A 19593-nucleotide genomic window follows, 5' to 3' on the forward strand; every position below is an offset into this window, starting at 1 on the left:
CACAGGAGTCTAACAGTCTCCTTTGAGATAATAACTACAGTGCTGTAAAAGTGCCTAGTAGTTAGCAAGAGTGAAAAAAGTTTCACGGTATTCTCATGACCCCAATTTTACTTTCACTGCAGCTTCAGATGAAAAGATAATTGCAGTTCAGCAGAGAGATGAGGTCACAGACACTAATACATTTCTAGTGCTCCAGCTGCCTCCACCCCACTCCATACAACTGTGGTGACTTTTGTGCCAATGCTTGTCCTGGACTCTGAAAGAAACTGGGGATTTTCCATGTCAGTGTGAAGGAGAGAAGCTGTAAGCAGGGAGGCATCTCTGGAGTCTGGGTGAGTGATGAGGTGAGAAAGGGGATTCTTCTGTGCTTGCTCCTGGTCCTGTGCCCCAGCCTCACAGGAAGGAGGAAGCATTCTGAGATGTGAGCTGAGCTAGGAGAGAGATGGGGGTCCAACTCCCTACTCCAATCCTGGGGACCCCTAATGTAATTCAGTGTCATCCTCAATGACATGGGTTCGTGATCTCAAAAAAATAACCCTGAAATCTGGTGCTAATGTATTTCAGGACTGAGGTCCCTGTAAATCTGCTGTTCCATCTACTGGACATGAATCATAGACTCCACTTTCAGAATTGAAATGCACATCTATCTGTCACATGCTTATGATAAAGACTTGGAGATTCCTACAGGAATCTTATGATCCTGGAAGAAACTGTGGATTCCCGTGGTATTGCTTGAATAGCAAGGTTTTCTCTAACTCCGTTGTCTGAATCCTCACTGAAGTCAGTGACTGTTTCTTACTGAAAACATCATTTGTACTCTGCAGATGGTGATATATTTGCTGTTTTTACATGAGGGAAGACTTTAAGCCACTGAGGCATGTCCTGTAGAGAAGGACGTCACCTGGCAGCTGCCATGTATGAATGTGTCTTCCAGCATTTGTTCTGAGCTGGGAATATTTTCATGTCAATTACAAGCTCCACAGTTTGGACACCCTAGATATTCCATGTGAGTTTACACACTCTAGTACTCAGTAACCTTTAAACATCTTTATTATGGAAAATTTAATCATTAATTCACTATGAGTCACAAAAGAAGCACAGATAGTAAAGTGGTCATATTTAGTTTCCACCATACATGACTTCATCACAGACGGTGTCTCCTGTCCCATAGTCTACAGCAGAACATATGATCAGCACTTGGGTATCAGGTTCTAGTGCTACAAAAGCCAAATACTGTTCGCATTGCCTTCCTAAAATAGTACTGGTTTGACTTAGTAAAATACAAATTTTCAAGGAGTGCATCAGAAAAAATAACATAATACATTGATTTACATCTTCAAAATATACACAAATGTGTAATCAATATTTACATTGCTTTGTGCTGTAAATCCTTATGTATAGTTAAATTGGCACAAAAAAGTGAACAATTAGCACGAGTCTGCAATAAGTTGGCAGCATAATAAATATGTAAGAATATGTGTTATTTGAATACACAGCTAACTAGTTTTCTAAGAATAGCAAGATGGTTAACTAACCTACTCTCTCATAAGACCATCCAAGTTCAATTCAACACATTACATTATACATTAAGAAGTTTAAATTTAGACAAATGGCTGGCCTATAGCCACCTAAGGGATAATTTTATTTCAAATGAAAAGAATATTGCTGCCTTTCATTGAGTTAGGAATACAAGAATTACTCTCAAGACACCACATATTTGTAAGTATATTTTGTAAGTGGCCTTAGTTACATATTCAACTCTTTTAAAACATGATATAAATAAACATATTAAGCAGCTATGGCTAAGTGTCAATGAATTAAGTGGGGAATATTGTGAATGGAGACTGTGGTATTTTGGTTGACATTAATATATGTACCTCATGCCTCATGTCCCTTACAGGACTCAGAGACAATAATCAGACATTGGGAGATGATGGGATGGCCACCAGAGATTTGACAATGGGGATGATATACCTAGCACAAACTCTTACAGGAATCCTGGGGAATTTCTCTCTTCTTTCCCATTATCTCTATCTCTACCTCACAGGATGCAAGTTTAGTTCCACAGATTTGGTCATCAAACACCTGAGTGTAGCCAACTGCTTAGTCATTCTCTCTAGAGGAGTTCCCCAAACCATGGCAGCTTTGGGGATGAAGCATTTCCTCAGGGACATTGGGTGCAAACTGGTGTTCTATGTTCATAGGGTGGGCAGGGGTGTGTCTATTTGCAGCACCTGCCTCTTGAGTATCTCCCAGGCCATCACCATCAGTCCCAGGAACACCAGATGGGCAGAGCTCAAAGCAAAAGCTCCCAAGTACATTGGCTTCTCTGTTGCACTTTTCTGGATGGTGAACCTGATACTAAATGTCATGGTACCTGTGCATGTGACTGAGAATGGGAGTGACAAAAATACGACAAGGGAAGTTGATTATGGCTACTGCTATTCAGTCATTAGTGACAGATTCACAGTGTATGGAGCAGTGTATGTAGCACTGGTGTTATTAAGAGATATTTTCTTTGTGGTGCTCTTGATGTGGGCCAGCAGCTCCATGGTTGTCACCCTGTACAGACACAAGCAGCAGGTCCAATACATCCATGGGACCAACATCCCCTCCAGATCCTCCCCAGAGTCTAGAGCCACCCACAGCATCCTCATCCTGGTGAGCACCTTTGTGTCTTTGAGCACTCTCTCCTCCATCCTTCACATTTGCTTGATTGTTTTAAACAATCCAAGTATGTGGCTGGTGAACACCTCTGCACTAATCGCTGGTAGTTTCCCAACTGTGAGCCCCTACATTCTCATGAGCCATGACTCCAGGGTGCTTAGGCTCATTTTTACCTTCTCGAGGTATACAGAATCCCCTGCTTAGAATGAATGTGTAAATTGTATGTGTACTCACAATGGTTGGTTCTCTGATGCTTTTTAAAATTTATTCATTTATTTACTTGAGAGACAGACACAGAGTTCTCTATATTGTATTTCACTCCCCAAACATCTATCTTGAGTTCGGATCAAAGTCAGAGCCAAGATCTGAATTACTTGTGCCATCAACACCACTTCCCAGTGTCTGCCTTAGCAGATAGCTGAGTTCTGGTCAAAGCTGGTCTCAAATCCAGATACTGCGATATTAGATATGTTCTTGTATGGAAACTTAACTGCTAGGCCAAATGCCTGGCAAACACAATGTGAGTTCTTTATTCTTGAAGCCCTCTGAATGTTTAAGCATGTTTCTTAAAACAGTACAAGGAACAGTTTGGTAAACAAAAAAGACTGAATTTCTGCTCTAAATAAAGAATGAATGTATTAGTAATTATAAATGACTCGCTATGTAATTATCATGTGGATTCCCATATTGTATTATTAGTGTTCCTGCCTCATCAAGAAATGTAGAAATGGGTAAGAAGTTATAGGAGTCACCTGAATCTGACATACTGAATTTTTCAGAAGGGAACAAGTTATGAGAATGTGACAAAAGATCCATAAATCAGGGGCAACATTTCATGTGGGCATCAGAATACAGAAAAATGAACAAATTCTCCATGGAACAATGAATAGCATGGACGTTAGTGGAGAGAAAGTGAAGTTTCCCAGAGTGGAAGCCTTGAGGATCCTGTAGTTCTGTGCATGTAGGGGATGAGTCTTCTGAACTCAGATGTTATGAAGGAGATTGGTTACTTCAATCATTTTCATGTACAAATGGCCCGTATGATCTGGAGTGGGGCACGGGGTAGCATGAAGCATGTTCTGCTGTTTATGAATGACGCTGAGGGACAGAGCACACTGTCCAAACATCCCAGCATGGAGGTGAGATCTGCTGGGGGAGCTTCTGTATCTTTCAGTGAAGAGGCCAGTTGGGTGTGTGGCAAGAAACAGCTTCCATGTGCACTCCCCTGTCTCCCAGGTGAGGAAATAAGTTTATGGCGGGACCTTCCTTTAGCCTTGAACTCAGGACCAAATAGGCACTGGGAGCCAGTCTCCTTCCTGCCCCCACCTGGTGCTTAATTCCAAGTGCACTGACAAATATTTTTGTGTTTCTAAGTGTCTTTGTATGTACACATGTAGATATATGAAGTCAAATTACATCTGCATGCTGTAAATCATTAATACTGGAAAGGCACAAAATCAGATTTACAAAGCAGTGCCAGTAAGAATAACACCAGCTGTGTTCACCCCACTGCCTACTTACTCTGATGTACGTGTCCCCATGTGTAGGACATTATAGGAGACAAATCCTGACTGTAATGTCAATGACAGCTAAAGGCCCCCTGGAGGCCTGGCAGGGATGACACTTCCTGTCTCTCAGCTGTAGGAAACAACCCAGCCTGGGGATTTCCAGTCCTGGCCCAGGGAATCCCAGCAGACAAGATGACCACAGCACACATGCAGCTCTCACTCACCTAAAGCAAAGCTTCCCCTACAAGCTCAGCTCCAACTTCCTTTAGGAGAGAAACTCCTAGTGCCTGACCTAGGCTGAATACAGGCATAAGGAAGGGGGCTTATTCACACAGACTCTGAGAGAGGTCTTTGGCCAATGGTCATCCAGCCCCTGTATCTGGACCAGCCTACTAGCCTGCTTCCAGTATCTGGTTTGTGGGAGCCCTGGTAGAATAAATAATTTTCTTACTTTTTAATTTTATTTTAGTTTAGTTCTTTTTTTTAAACAGTCTACATATTATTTATTTTCATAAGATGTTGCCTAATCAGCAGATGAATGTTCATGGAATGTTTGTACTCTTTTCATCCACATATTTAAACTATGATAAGGGTACCTCAAAAACGTTCTTAGGAAAATGAAATTAAGTGATAAGTTTATTTTGGTGCAAAACATGTTTGAAAGTCAAGGATGGTGGTTGTTACATGCATTTTCCACAAAGCTTTTGAAAACCCCTATCTGTATGGGTATTTCAGTTTTCACTTTGACAGTTCTATCTTCAGAATCTACTTGTTTGTAACCTGGAAAACATTTGATACTTCTCATAGTTAGTCACAGTGTAGTTCCTAATACATTTAACTCCCCCTGGACAATGTGATGGCACTCCAGCAGTAATCTATCAATAACCTTCAAACTTTAAAAATCTATGGTAATCATTTTAATGTCACACACACACACAGGTCTGGAATTGACATCTCATTGAAATTCCACAGCTGCACACTTCTCTGGATCAAGAACTAGAAGGTGGCTGCCCTCCCTCACCCCAGGCACCACATTTCACCCCTTAGCACCTCCCACATCCCCTGAGGATCACGATGGCAGACTGCCTCCAGCCATTGTGTTCTGATTGAAACAACACAGCAATGACTTGTGTGGGCTTTTCTCATTTCTTATGTTGCTCATAACTTTAACTGTACTGTCACATTTGTCCAGATACTCATCAACTTCTCTGCAGAAGGGCCCACCAGGTGAACATAGAACAACTGATTCAGGCACAACACTGCTTGAGTCATTTTCAGGTTGGACTCCCAGGAACAGTGCCAGAAGTAAATTCAGAATTCATATTTTGGCAGAGGTTTGTGAAGGTTTGTTGTGTGTATAAATGGTGGGGAGATCATTGGGCCATAGATTTACCTTGGTTTATCTTTTTTTTTTCTTCACAATAAATTTGATTGCACAGAATTTAGAGGAAAATTATCTCATAAAATTTAAAATGTCAAATATTTACATTTTATTAATGAACCTATGGTCTTTCTCTGAAATCCTGTAATTGCGCATTTTAACATAGTCACAAACACAGAGTGTACATATAGTTTTGAGTTGTTGCTTTCTTTTTTAACTTTTATTTAATAAATATCAATTTCCAAAGGACAGCTTTTGGATTAAAGTGCCCCCCCCATAACTTCCCTCCCACCTGCAACTCTCCCACCTCCTGCTCCCTCTCCCATTCCATTTACATCAAGATTCATTTTCAATTATCTTTATATACAGAAGATCAATTTAGTATATATTAAGTAAAGGTTTCAACAGTTGACACTCACACAGAAACACAATGTATACAATACTGTTTGAGTACTAGTTATAGCATTAATTTACATTGTACAACACATTAAAACAGAGATCCTACATGGGGAGTAAGTGCACAGTGACTCCTGTTGTTTACTTAACAATTGACACTCTTATTTATGGCGTTAGTAATCACCCTAGGCTGTTGTCATGGGTTGCCAAGGCTATGGAAGCCTTTTGAGTTCAGCAACTCAGATCTCATTTGGATAAGGTCCTAGTCAAAATGGAAGTTCTCTTCTCCCTACAGAGAAAGACACCTCCTTCTTTGATGACCTTTTTTTTCTGACAGGCAGAGTTAGACAGTGAGAGAGAGAGAGAGAGAGAGAGAGAGAGAGAGAGAGAAAAGTCTTCCTTTTTCCATTGGTTCACCCCTGAAGTGGCCACTATAGCCAGTGCGCTGTGGCTGGTTTGCTGTACCGATCCAAAGCCAGGAGCCAGGTGCCTCCTCATAGTCTCCCATGTGGGTGCAGGGCCCAAGGACCTGGGCCATCCTCTACTGCACTCTCAGGATGCCAGGATGGCCCATTCTTTTCACTGGGATCTCACTCACAGAGATTTTTTTTTTTTTGCCAGAGTGTCTTGGCTTTCCATGCCTAAAATACTCTCACGGGCCCTTCAGGTAGATCTGAATGTCTTAAGGGCTGATTCTGAGGCCAGAATTCTGTTAAGGGCATCTGCAATTCTATGAGTCTGCTGTGTATCCTGCTTCCTATGTTGGATCATTCTCTCCTTTTTTATTCTATCAGTTATTATTAGCAGACACTAGTCTTGTTTATGTGATCATTTTGACTCTTAATGCTTTCATTATGATCAATTTTGAAATGAAACCGATCACTTTGACTAGTGAGATGGCATTGGTACATAAAAGATCCTGTGAAATACTTCCAAAAGCTTTTCTTCCTTTGTATTCTTTTACCAAAATTCTCATTCTGTTGCAGTATTTACTATATTTTTTATATTTTGGGGATAAGTTTTGATATATATTTGAGGCAAAGGCTTAATGGCTTTACTAACAAGTTCCACAAGTAACCTGCAAGCGATCTGTGTAAACTCCTAGTTTACCTAGAATCTGCCAACACTTACAAGTTTCAATCATTTTATTTTTAGCTCTTGTTGGTGTACGATACTTTCAAGTAATGGTTTTATTTGAACTTTTTTTTATTACTAAGGAAGTTTATTACCTATTAACACATTGAATGAATTCAGATATCCTTGGTTGGAGGCCTTGTTTGGTTTATTTTGTCCAATTTTTCTATTGTATTGTCCTTATTGTCTCTATTGGTTGCTTGGTGCATTGGAGAATTACACACACTTCTTACTTGACCCAAATCTCTCCTCTTTCTCACTCTCTCTCTCTCCCTCTCTCTCTGTGTTTTCTTCTCTCTATTGCTGTGTCTTTCAAACACATAAATAAAATCTTAAAAAAAAACAAGGTCTTGTGTTCAGAAAGTTAATGGCTCTTTTTGTTATGATGATTAATTCTCTTGTGTTTGTACAGCAGAGATCTACCTTGTGGAGGGTCATTTCCTGCATAAGTCACTGCTATTACCTCCAACATTTATTATCTTCTGTTCCAAATATCTTTTCAAGGATTTTCACATAACAAATCACCTCCAAATATGTCAGTAGTTTAATAACTGGGCATAAAGTCAGACTGTACACAAGACCAAAATTACAAAAATAACACACCCCACTTCAAGGCCCAATACATTTCTAACAGTTTTGATAAAGAAAGGATACTGAGAGAGACATGATGTTCTGCAAATGAGAAGTACAAGGACCCTTTTTGGGATGGGTTGGGGAATGAGAATACTTTATGGTACATGGAGGAAATTTGTTTACCATATGGGGGACAAGGAGGAATAATACCCTCCACTCTCTTTGGGGAGCAACTCAGACTAGACTGTTACTGGAATTAAGACTTATTCTATGCATCTGCTCTCCCACAATATGGCGCTGGGAGAGGAGCAAACAGCTTCTACACAGCTGCCTCCAGTTCAACCAATAAACTGTAGGACCTGCTCCTGATTGCAGGAGAGCAGTGTACTCGGCGTGTGGGTAGCAGAGTTGGGATTGGTGGAAGAGGACTATAAAGGAGAAGAGAGACAACATGCACGAGGAACATCTATCTGAAGGAACACCTGAGCAGCCCCTGAGAGAGCCGGCCAGCGGTGTGCCGCTCCCCCGCGGAAGAGGGGAAAGTGGCAGGGGGAACCGCCCTTCCACGGAGGTGGAAGGGACAGTAGCCAACCCGGGAAGAACCAGCAGCAAACCCGGGGAGGGCCGAGCAGACAAAAGAACAGCGCAGGGTCCTGTGTTGTTCCTCCACGAAGAGGGGGAGCGACATAATGGTGCTGTGACTCAGATATGAAGCCTAGTCAGGGTCTTGTGTCGTTCCTCCACAAAGAGGGGGAGCGACATAATGGTGCCGTGACTCGGATAGGAAACCTAGGCAGGGTTTAGTGTCATTCCTCCATGAAGAGGGGGAGCGACAACTCTCCTGTTCATAAGGTTTGAGAAATAAGATTGAAATATGCAACCTGAAAATGCTTAGAATGTTCACAAGCTGAGACCTTCAGAGATCTGAAAATGTGGCACCATTCTTTGTGTTGAAAGCTGGCAGCAAGCTGCTGGACACTAATCGGATGGGCCTGGCTTGTGCCATCCTTTCTAGCTCAGAATTGTTCTCACACACTGTGTTCCCTGGTCACTTCCTCTCTTCTCATACTTTGGCAGCATTAAAGACCAAACTGCAGATTCATGGGAGTTTTTGGAAGGAGAAACAGTGACTTTAGTAGCTCTATTGGACACAAGTGACCCTTTCACCTTCCTATCTTCTGTGGTTCAGTGGAAGAGGAGGTGATAGGTGAAAAACAGACTGAAAGTTCCCAGGTCTATGGGGCTTACCATGGGTGCCTGCATGGGCAGCAAGAATGTGAAGCTTAGGACCTGGCTCTCCCCACATTCTAGACAGTGCAAGAAAAAGGAGGTGAAGACTTAGTGGGGAAGAGATTAATGATAAAACCTCCTGACAGTCCTTGCCATTGAACAATATCATTTAGAAGTGTGCTTTCCAATTTATGAAAAACCCATGGCCAACATCATATTTAATGGGGAAAAGTTGGAAGCATTTCCACTGAGATCTGGTACCAGACAGGGATGCCCACTCTCACCACTGTTATTCAATATAGTTCTGGAAGTTTTATCCAGAGCTATTAGGCAAGAAAAAAAAATTAAAGGGATACAAATTGGGAAGGAAAAACTCAAATTATCCCTCTTTGCAGATGATATGATTATTTATTTGGGGGACCCAAAGAACTCTACTAAGAGATTATTGGAACTCATAGAAGAGTTGGGCAAAGTAGCAGGATATAAAATCAATGCACAAAAATCAACAGCCTTTGTATACACAGGCAATGCCACAGCTGAGGAAGAACTTCCAAGATCAATCCCATTCACAATAGCTACAAAAACAATCAAATACCTTGGAATAAACTTAACCAAGGACGTTAAAGATCTCTACGATGAAAATTACAAAACCTTAAAGAAAGAAATAGAAGAGGACACCAAAAAATGGAAAAATCTTCCATGCTCATGATTGGAAGAATCACTATCATCAAAATGTCCATTCTCCCAAAAGCAATTCATGGATTCAATGCCATACCAACCAAAATACCAAAGACATTATTTTCAGATTTGGAAAAAAATGATGCTGAAATTCATATGGAGACACAGGAGACCTCGAATAGCTAAAGCAATCTTGTACAACAAAAACAAAGCTGGAGGCATCACAATACCAGATTTCAGGGCATACTACAGGGCAGTTGTTATCAAAACAGCATGGTACTGGTACAGAAACAGATGGATAGACCAATGGAACAGAATTGAAACATCAGAAATCAATCCAAACATCTACAGCCAACTTACATTTGATCAAGGATCCAAAACCAATCCCTGGAGTAAGGACAGTCTATTCAATAAATGGTGCTGGGAAAACTGGGTTTCCACGTGCAGAATCATGAAGCAAGACCCCTACCTTTTACCTTACAGAAAAATTCACTCAACATGGATTAAAGACTTAAATCTACGACCTGACACCATCAAATTATTAGAGAGCATTGGAAAAACCCTGCAAGATATAGGTACTGGCAAAGACTTCTTGGAAAATACCCCAGAAGCACAGGCAGTCAAAGCCATAATTAACATTTGGGATTGCATCAAATTGAGAAGTTTCTGTACTTCAAAAGAAGCACTCAGGAAAGTGAAGAGGCTACCGAGAGAATGGGAAAAAATATTTGCATACTATGCAACAGATAAAGGGTTGATAACCAGAATCCACAAAGAAATCAAGAAACTCCACAACATCAAAACAAACAACCCACTTAAGAGATGGGCCAAGGACCTCAATAGACATTTTTCAAAAGAGGAAATCCAAATGGCCAACAGGGACATGAAAAACTGTTCAAGGTCACTAGCAATCAGAGAAATGCAAATCAAAACCACAATGAGGTTTCACCTCACCCCGGTTAGAATGGCTCAAATACACAAATCTACCAACAACAGATGCTGGCAAGGATGTGGGGAAAAAGGGACACTAACCCACTGTTGGTGGGAATGCAAACTGGTTAAGCCACTATGGAAGTCAGTCTGGAGATTCCTCAGAAACCTGAATATAACCCTACCATACAACCCAGGCATACAATTCCTTGGAATTTACCCAAAGGAAATTAAATTGGCAAACAAAAAAGCAGTCTGCACCTCAATTTTTATTGCAGCTCAATTCATATTAGATAAAGCCTGGAATCAACCCAAATACCCATCAACCAGTAGACTGAATAAAGAAATTATGCGATATGTACTCTATAGAATACTATATAGCAGTAAAAAAATGAAACCCAGTCATTTGCTACAAGATGGAGGAATCTGGAAAACATCATGCTGAGTGAACTAAGCCAGTCCAAAGGGACAAATATCATATGTTCTCCCTGATCAATGACAACTAACTGAGCACCAAAGGGGAAACTTGTTGAAGTGAAATGGACACTATGAGAAACAGTGACTTGATCAGCTCTTGTCCTGATTGTTGATGTACAATGTAATACTCTTTGCATTTTAGTTTTTTTTTTTGTTCTAGCACAATTGGTTGAACTCTGTAATTAACACACAATTATTCTTAGGTGTTTAAATTTTAACTGAAAAGTGATCCCTGTTAGGAATTTGGAAAACATTATGCTGGGTGAAATAAGCCAGTGCCAAAGGGACAAATATCATATGCTCTCCCTGATCAGTGACAACTAACTGAGCACCAAAAAGGAAACCTGTTGAAGTGAAATGGACACTATGAGAAATGGTGACTTGATCAGCATAGCCCTGACTGTTGATGAACAACTTAATACGGTATCCCTCTTAGTATTTTTTTTTTGTTTGTTCTACTTAATACTTCTGGTTGAATACTGTAATCAATACACAGTTATTCCTAAGTGTTGAAACTTAACTGAAAAGTGATCCCTGTTAAATATAAGAGTGGGAATAAGAGAGGGAAGAGATGTGCAATTTGGGACATGCTCAATCGGACTTGCCCCAAGTAGTAGAGTTAGAAACATACCAGGGGATTCCAATTCAATCCCATCAAGGTGGCATGTACCAATGCCATCTCACTAGTCCAAGTGATCAATTTCTGCTCACAATTGATCATAATGATAGGATTCAGAGCCAAACAGAGCACATAAACAAGACTAGTGTCTGCAAATACTAACCGATAGAATAAAAAAGGGAGAGAACGATCCAACATGGGAAGCAAGATACACAGCAGACTCATAGAATGGCAGATGTCCTAAACAGCACTCTGGCCTCAGAATCAGCCCTAAAGGCATGCGAATCTGGCTAAAAAGCCCATGAGAGTATTACAGGCATGGAAAGCCAAGACACTCTGGTGAAAAAAAAAAATAAAAGACCTAAATGAAAGATCTCTGTGAGTGAGATCCCAGTGGAAAGAACAGGTCATCAGAGAAGGAGGTACCTTTCTCTGAATGGAGGAGAGAACTTCCACTCTGACTACGACCTTGCCTAAATATAATCAGAGTCGGTGAACTCAAAAGGCTTCCATAGCCTTGGCAACTCATGACAAGAGCGTAGGGTGATTACTGATGCCATAAGCAAGAGTGTCAATTTGTTAAGTCAACAACAGGAGTCACTGTGCACTTACTCCCCATGTAGGATCTCTGTCCTTAATGTGCTGTGCATTGAGATTTAATGCTATAACTAGTACTCAAACAGTATTTTTCACTTTGTGTTAGTATGTGGGTGCAAACTGTTGAAATCTTTACTTAATATATGCTAAACTGACCTTCTGTATATAAGGAGAATTGAAAATGATTCTTGATGTGAATGGAAGCGGGGGAGGGAGAGGGAAAGGGGAGGGTTGCGGGTGGGAGGGACGTTATGGGGGGGAAGCCATTGTAATCCATAAGCTGTACTTTGGAAATTCATATTCATTAAATAAAAGTAAAAAAAAAGGAAGTGTGCTTTCTTCAACCTTACGAACATAAATGCTGTTGTGCATCCAATAGGCCCAAAACACAGCCCTGCTGTCCCTCCTGTCAACCTCTCAAGTCATGATCCCAGCCCGGAGTGAGTCACAGACAAGCATCCTTCCTGGCTTTCCCTTGCCTTTCCAGTGATGGTCAAGAATCAGGCTGTAGTCATGAAAACATGGGCTAGACTGACCCACCCCATCAGTGCATGCACAGCAGGCCATGTACTACCTTAGTGGAACACAACCTGGATCCAGTCCCCAGAAATGGGTCAGGAAATCACCATGCTGAACACTGGAAGTTCTGTTCCACATTAGGTTCTCCTGGGCCACTTTCTTAATGTTCCACCCTAGCTCCAGCCTCAGAGGAGTTGACTGACCCTCTGCAAAAACAGAAACCACCTGAACCAGCATAAAGCAAAGCCAGGATGGAGACCCAGTTAGCTAAAAATAGCTGCCCAAAAATGTGGGGAACCCATAAACATATCTGGGGTCCCTCAATGAGAAATTGCCACGTGGCCAGGCCAGGCTGGGATTTATCCACCTTGGCGCTGCAGCCTCCAGCCCACTTCCATGTGCTTCAAGCTAAAGAATGGCAGCCCCACCCCTCACATACCCATCAATCTCACAGCACTGCTTGTGCCCACTGAAGACTGTCCATCCCTTCCTCTTGGGAAGGCTGCACTATTGTCTGGACTTCTGTAGGATGAGAGTTGGCTACAGAAGTCAGCTGTTTCAGAACAAAGCTATATTTCATAAGCAACACAATTCCTTTCATGAAAGTGAGTAATTTTTATTGAAAATTTCATTCATGAAATTTTAAGTCCTTTCTTTCCCTTTATTTATTACTGTGTCTGGGTGTCAAGAAATAGTGATTCCCCAGGAGCTGGAGGAGCAGGCACCCTGATCTCTGTCTTCCTCTGAGCTCCTCTGAGAAACGAAGATGGAGCTGGGGATAGAGACTTTGGGGAGGAAATGACTAACTGATCACATTAGTGAGCACCTGCACTGATCACACTTGGCACCAAGACTCACAATACAGGGAACAGCTGCAGTGAAGACTCAAGGAAAAACTGGACTCTGGAGATAAAAAATGTAGGGCCAGCAGCACAAGGCAGGTCTCTCAGGACATTCTGCAAGGGCCCATGAGGGAGCTGGGCTCTTTGGGTACCAAGTGTACTGCCAGCTTGCACAATGGTCCTTGATGCCCAGTCCTAGGGCCTTGGTGATGCCCAGAGGGCAGCTGGGAAGAGGGGGCTCTGGGTACAAGTCACTACATGTGCTTCTGCAATGAATTGGGAGAGAAGGGAGAGGAAGAAAGGGAGGAGGGACGACCAAGGGTGCAAGGCAGTGATGACTGCGTTTGGTTGAACCATAGATTCTGCTCCTGTTACTACCATCTCTACCACCCTCCCTGCCTATCTCACAGCCTGTTCCCATTTTGTCTCCCTGTGCTTGTGATCCCTGCTCATCATCTGGGTTCCATGCCTCCTCCACCCTCCACCTCTGCCTTGGGCCCCAGGTCGCCCCTAGAACCCACATGTGGCACCTGTCAGCCTCTCTGTCATTATCCTTTTGCCTCTCATAGACATTAAGTCTCATGTGCTGTTTACCGACTCTGCTCTTAACCATGTTATACACTGGGAGCCATCCCTTTGAACAGTCTCATTCCCATGACCCCATGCACACCTCATTGAATCGCACACACCATTTCCTGTGCAGTCACCTTGCACACCTGACACCTTGGAGCATCAACCCCACACTTTGACTTCCCTGTGTATTCAACACTCTCATTCCTTGGACCCTCTTTCCCATTTCTCCCTCTGCATTACATCGTGTCACACCCCCCAATCTCTTCCTGTGCACCACTGGCCCCTCCCTGGGCCCTCACATCACCCTGCTCTGTTACAAACACACTGTCATGCTCCTGCATTTCCACAGGCAGTGAGGTTGAGCTGTGGGCAAAAGTCCGATGCTTTCCAAGAGAAATTCCATCTTCTTATTTTGCTTGTTTCCCATTGAATATCCTTCTCAGAGGATGTGCTGTTATAATTGTCTGCTAACTTAAATGTTTCATCAGCTCAGTGGCCTGAAGATTTTGGGGAAAAGCACACTTTGGAATAGGAAAACTTCTCAGGCATCACAAAATCCAGTAAGACATGAGCATGAGGCAGCCCCTCTTGTCGCAGACCCCAGCAGGAGCTACTGCCTCCCTGTGTGACTGGTCTGTCTCCAGGCACCAGGAAAATGAAGGAGACTCTCAGACACTGCCACAGTCCCTTGGCAGATGGCAACTACAAACCTCTAATTGGTTTTTGGACACAAGGAACTGGGGAACATTTTTCACAAATATCCTCACTGCCCCAGGCCTGTCCTCTGCTTGTAGGGACAGGTGATAAGATAATGGCTGCTCTGAGGGGAGGTGACACTACACATTATGTCACACCATTTCCCAAGGTCTCCATCCCACCAACACAAGCACTGGTGCTGTGAACATCACCCTGAGCCCTCGCTCTCCTTATCAGAGGAAACAGGTGTTTGCCATTGCAGCCTGAGACAGAGAGTCTGAAGCCAACTTTTGCAAGTCTGCAGCCAGGTAAGAGCTCCTTTTAGAAGGGGGTTTGCATTTGGAACCCAGCCTGCTGGCATGGCCCCCCAGGAAGCAGAGATCATTCTGTAGCCTGAGCAGAGCTTGTAGAGAGATGAGAGCCTAACCTGACAGCAGCCTCCAAAAGCAGTTGTACCATTTACTATAAACCAAAGGACCCTTGTTGTGTTGCCCATTTTCATGTTTAAATCTTAATTTTTACATGTTTCACACTGAAAACTTTAATAAATTTTGTTCTATGGTTAAAATAAGGTCATAAGGAAACAGCCTTGCTCCTGTAAAAGCACGTTTATGTTACAGGTTTATCAACTTTTTTTTCAAGTTAATGTTTTCTTTATTGTTTTTGAGATAGCATTTTTAACTTACATTATGGTTCAAAGCATAATGCTGTACCACACAGAGTTCAGCAAATGAAAAATGTAAAGACCACAGTCCAGCAGGAAAGTAGGGAGGGGCCGTGCCCAGTCATCCAGTGAGAAGATGGCCCTAACTATTCATGAAACCCATTGCTGCTAAGATACAGGAGATGTTTAGGCTTTCTTTCTGTTTAAAAATGCCTTTTACCATCAATGAAATGGAGTAACATATGCTTTTGAGGAAATTTATATTTTTAAATAAAATTGGTTGTAAGAATAACATTAGGTTTTGACTACAAAAACAGGCTATCCAAATTATCCTGATGGGTGGGATTAAATTAAATTAATATAAGAAGTTTATTTTTAATAGGTTTAAGGATTTCAGTTCCACATTAAATTGTTGTTCATTCTACCCTATCATATTTACACTGTGTTTTCAGGATACCTGAATATGCACTATCTTTTCTTTAAAGATTTATTTATTTATTTGAGTAAGTGGCACCAAGAGAGAGTGAGAGATAGAGAGTTAAGGAGAACTTCTAGTCATTGGTTCACTCTACAAATGACCACAACAACTGGGCCAGGCCAATGCTAGGAGCCTGGAACTCCTACCAGGTCTCCCATGTGGGTGGCAGAAGCCCAAGCATTTGGGCCATTTTCCTCTGCTTTCCCAGGCACAGTAGCAAGGAGCTGAACCAGAGTTGGAGCAGCCAGGACTTGAACTGGTGCTCAGAGAGGAACCTGGCATCATAGGAGGTGGTTAACCTGCTGCACCTTGAAACCAACCCATCAAAAGTGCACTCAGAGCACCAAGCTGGCAGCAGAGATGTGAACCCCCAGGAACCACCTGGTGCTGTGCAGACCTGGAGTGTTCGGAAGGCACCTGCTGGGAGGAGATGCACCCTGTGATGCCGGGTGCTAGAATTATTTAAAGAGACAGTGGTTGTTTCCTTCTGAGAACATCCATGGTCTCCTGATACTGGAGAGAGTGTTTCCCATTTTCATCTTATGCAGTGGGCACATGAGGAAGTGGTAACACTACACACGGGATTGCAGATAGCAGCTCTCAGGCACAAAATTTCCTCTCCTAAAGTCTCTGATCTTAATATATTTCACTCAATTTCCAAATTTACAATTTCAACTTATAAAATATGCAAATTTTAACATCTTACATATTCTCTTTACTATCTTACATATTCTCTTTACTGGATAGCTTATAATTTAGTATGTTTTTGAAATCTCCCCTGAGTTCTACTGATTTTACATGTGACAAGTATTAATCCATGTAAGTACACGATCTGAAAATAGTAACGTTTAGCTTGTACTCTACACTCTTTCATCATATACTGGCATTTCATATCACATAGTTTAGGGTGAAGCAAAGTGTTCTGTGATTCCTGTGAGAGGTGAAAATTCTATTTGGACATAAAAAAAAAATCCTTGTCACTGGCACTGTGGCATGGTGGGTTAAGCTGCCTTCTGCTGCACCAAAATCCCATATGGGTCCTGGCTGGATTCATGTTTGCTCCACTTCCAATCCAGCTCCCAGATAATGTACCTGGGAAAGCAGCAGAGGATGGCACAAATGCTTGGGCCTCTGCAGCCATGTGGGAGACCTAGAAGAAACTCCTGGCTCCTGGCTTTGCCCTGGCCTAGCTTCAGCTGTTAAACCATCCAGAGGATAAACCAGTGGATGGAATCTTCCTCTCTCACTTTTTTTTTCTCTCTCTCTCTCATTCTAACTTTCAAATAATAAAGTAAATAGATCTTGCAAAAAAAAAAAAAAGAAATCCTTGTCAAAGCCCATCTCAATAAACAGGCAATTATGCATTCTTAAAAAGAATTTTAAATGGAATGGGTCCCTACAGAATTATTTCATAATTCTAAATCTGAATGTTAAGATATCTAAATCTTATTCATAGCTGGTATTAACTTACAGCTTCAATCCTTATACAGTCATGTAGACTTACAGACAAAGTAATAAAATCAGCTATTTAAGATAAAATCACCAGGTATGAGAATGACTAAATAGACACTGCATTATGTGAAGAACACAGCCAACAGGTCTGTGACATCACCATCGAGTGCACTGCTTTGATCAGCCTGCTAATTCCAAGCCCCCTCTTGAGCCACACATGTTGTTCAGATTAGACACATCATCTACTCTCCCTACTTAGCTTCTCTGTATCTTTTCAAGTAAAACAAGAATACTGTGTGGTCCCTGCCTCATATTCTCTTGCAGGATTCTCTCTCACTCAGAAGATGAACAGCAGAGGCTGGGAACTGACAGCATGGCCTCGAGGGACCTGGCCACAGCAATGGTCTTTCTAGTACAGACGCTGGCTGGGATTCTGGGGAATTCCTCTCTTCTTCTCCATTATCTCATCCTTTATTTCACAGGATGCAAGTTTAGGCTCACAGATCTGATTCTCAAACACCTGACTGTAGCCAATGCCTTGGTCATTCTCTCAAAAGGAGTCCCCCAAACCATGGCAGCTTTGGGGATGAAGCATTTCCTCGATGATACTGGGTGCAAACTTGTGTTCTATGTGCACAGAGTGAGCAGGGATGTGTCCATTGGCAGCACCTGCCTCCTGAGTGTCTTCCAGGCCATCACCATCAGTCCTACCTGCTCCAGGTGGATGGGGCTTAAAGTAAAAGCTCCCAAGTATGTTGCCTCCTCCACTATTCTCTGCTGGATTCTGAACATGATGCTTAATGTCATGGTACTTGTGCGTGTCACCGGCAAATGGCAAAACAATAATATCACAAGGATAAAGGATTATGACTACTGTTCTGCTATGCCTCATGGGAAAATCACTGACTCATTGTACATAGCACTGATGTTATTCCGTGATGTTGTGTTTGTGGGGCTCATGCTCTGGGCCAGCAGCTTCATGGTTTTCATCCTGTACAGGCACAAGCAGCAGGTCCAATACATACATGCTCTCTCCCACAGATCTTCCCCAGGATCCAGGGCCACACAAAGCATCCTTGTCCTGGTGAGCACCTTCGTACTGCTGTGCAGCCTGTCCTCCATTCTACAATTTTCTTTAGTGTTTTTCAGTATTCACAAAATGTGGCTGGTGAAAGCCTCCACACTGATAGCTGGGTGTTTCCCTGCCATCAGCCCCTACATTCTCATGAGTTATGACTCCAGGGTACCCACACACTGCCTTCCCTTGATCATAGCAGCAAAGTCCTCCGTGCTCTGAGAAGTAAACTCTATGGATATTTGAAGTGGCTGACTGCATACTTTTCAGTCCTCCTCAGACACAAAATTCATTTCAAGAAGGAGTCATCTTACAAGAACCTGGCCTATGATACAGTTGAGTTCTGCTTGAAAATAACAGTAAATTGAATAATTTTATTTTTTATAGAATTCACATTTTATTCATTTTTAAAATTTAAGGTATACAAGCTTCATGCATTTCATCAATACAGATTTAGGAATATAGTAATTCTTCCCACCCTACCCTCCCTCTAACCCACACTCCCACCCTTCTTCCCCTCCTGCCTCTATTGAATAGTATTTTTAAAGAAAAATGTGAGATACTATCACAGTAATACCTATGTAAGTGAAATTCTATTAATGGTCACAATGGAGGAGCTAAGAGGTTATGTAGGGCTAAAACAATTGATCCATTGGTGACATGGAGCAATCCTTGGGAGTGTAACTTTCATCTGGCACAGTAAAATGTCCAGGCATGAAGTGGCTGTGGAAGGGCAGGGATGTTTCCATCAAATACGGACACAATTCGAGACATCATTCAAGGTACTGAAGAAATAAGAACTCTCCCATGGAATCATGAAGAGCATGGAGTTTAACTGGAGGGTAGTTCAGTTTCAGAGTATTAGTGTGTTGATATTCCTGGAGAAATAGTAGTCATTTGCATGTAGATGAATTCAGACTGAACTGGAATTGCTCATTTAAGTGGACGTTTTCCCTGAGTTTCCAGAGTTCAAGGGAATGTTGCCTGTTGAAAACAGATATTCTGCAGAGTTGAAATAGCATTGGTTGGGGATCTGTACATCCATTATTTCTGTCATGTGAAGATGCCAGTTGGGCAGAGTGGCAGGAAGGAGGTCTCATGGTG

At 42.1% G+C, this 19593-nt stretch overlaps 1 protein-coding gene and 2 pseudogenes across 1 annotated transcript; all 3 read left to right on the plus strand.

Moving 5' to 3' along the window:
- Positions 1–2415: 2415 nt before the first annotated feature.
- ORYCUNV1R-PS1533 (vomeronasal 1 receptor oryCunV1R-ps1533 pseudogene) lies at positions 2416–2871 on the plus strand (annotated as a pseudogene).
- Positions 17788–18711, plus strand: ORYCUNV1R1561 (vomeronasal 1 receptor oryCunV1R1561). Its single transcript, NM_001167248.1, has one exon. The coding sequence runs from the start codon at positions 17788–17790 to the stop codon at positions 18709–18711; it is 924 nt and encodes a 307-aa protein (NP_001160720.1).
- ORYCUNV1R-PS1600 (vomeronasal 1 receptor oryCunV1R-ps1600 pseudogene) lies at positions 17788–18806 on the plus strand (annotated as a pseudogene).

Source organism: Oryctolagus cuniculus, chromosome 18 (genome assembly GCF_051225735.1).
Source record: "Oryctolagus cuniculus isolate XC-2025 breed Fujian yellow rabbit chromosome 18, ASM5122573v1, whole genome shotgun sequence".
In the NCBI taxonomy this organism is placed as follows: domain Eukaryota; kingdom Metazoa; phylum Chordata; class Mammalia; order Lagomorpha; family Leporidae; genus Oryctolagus; species Oryctolagus cuniculus.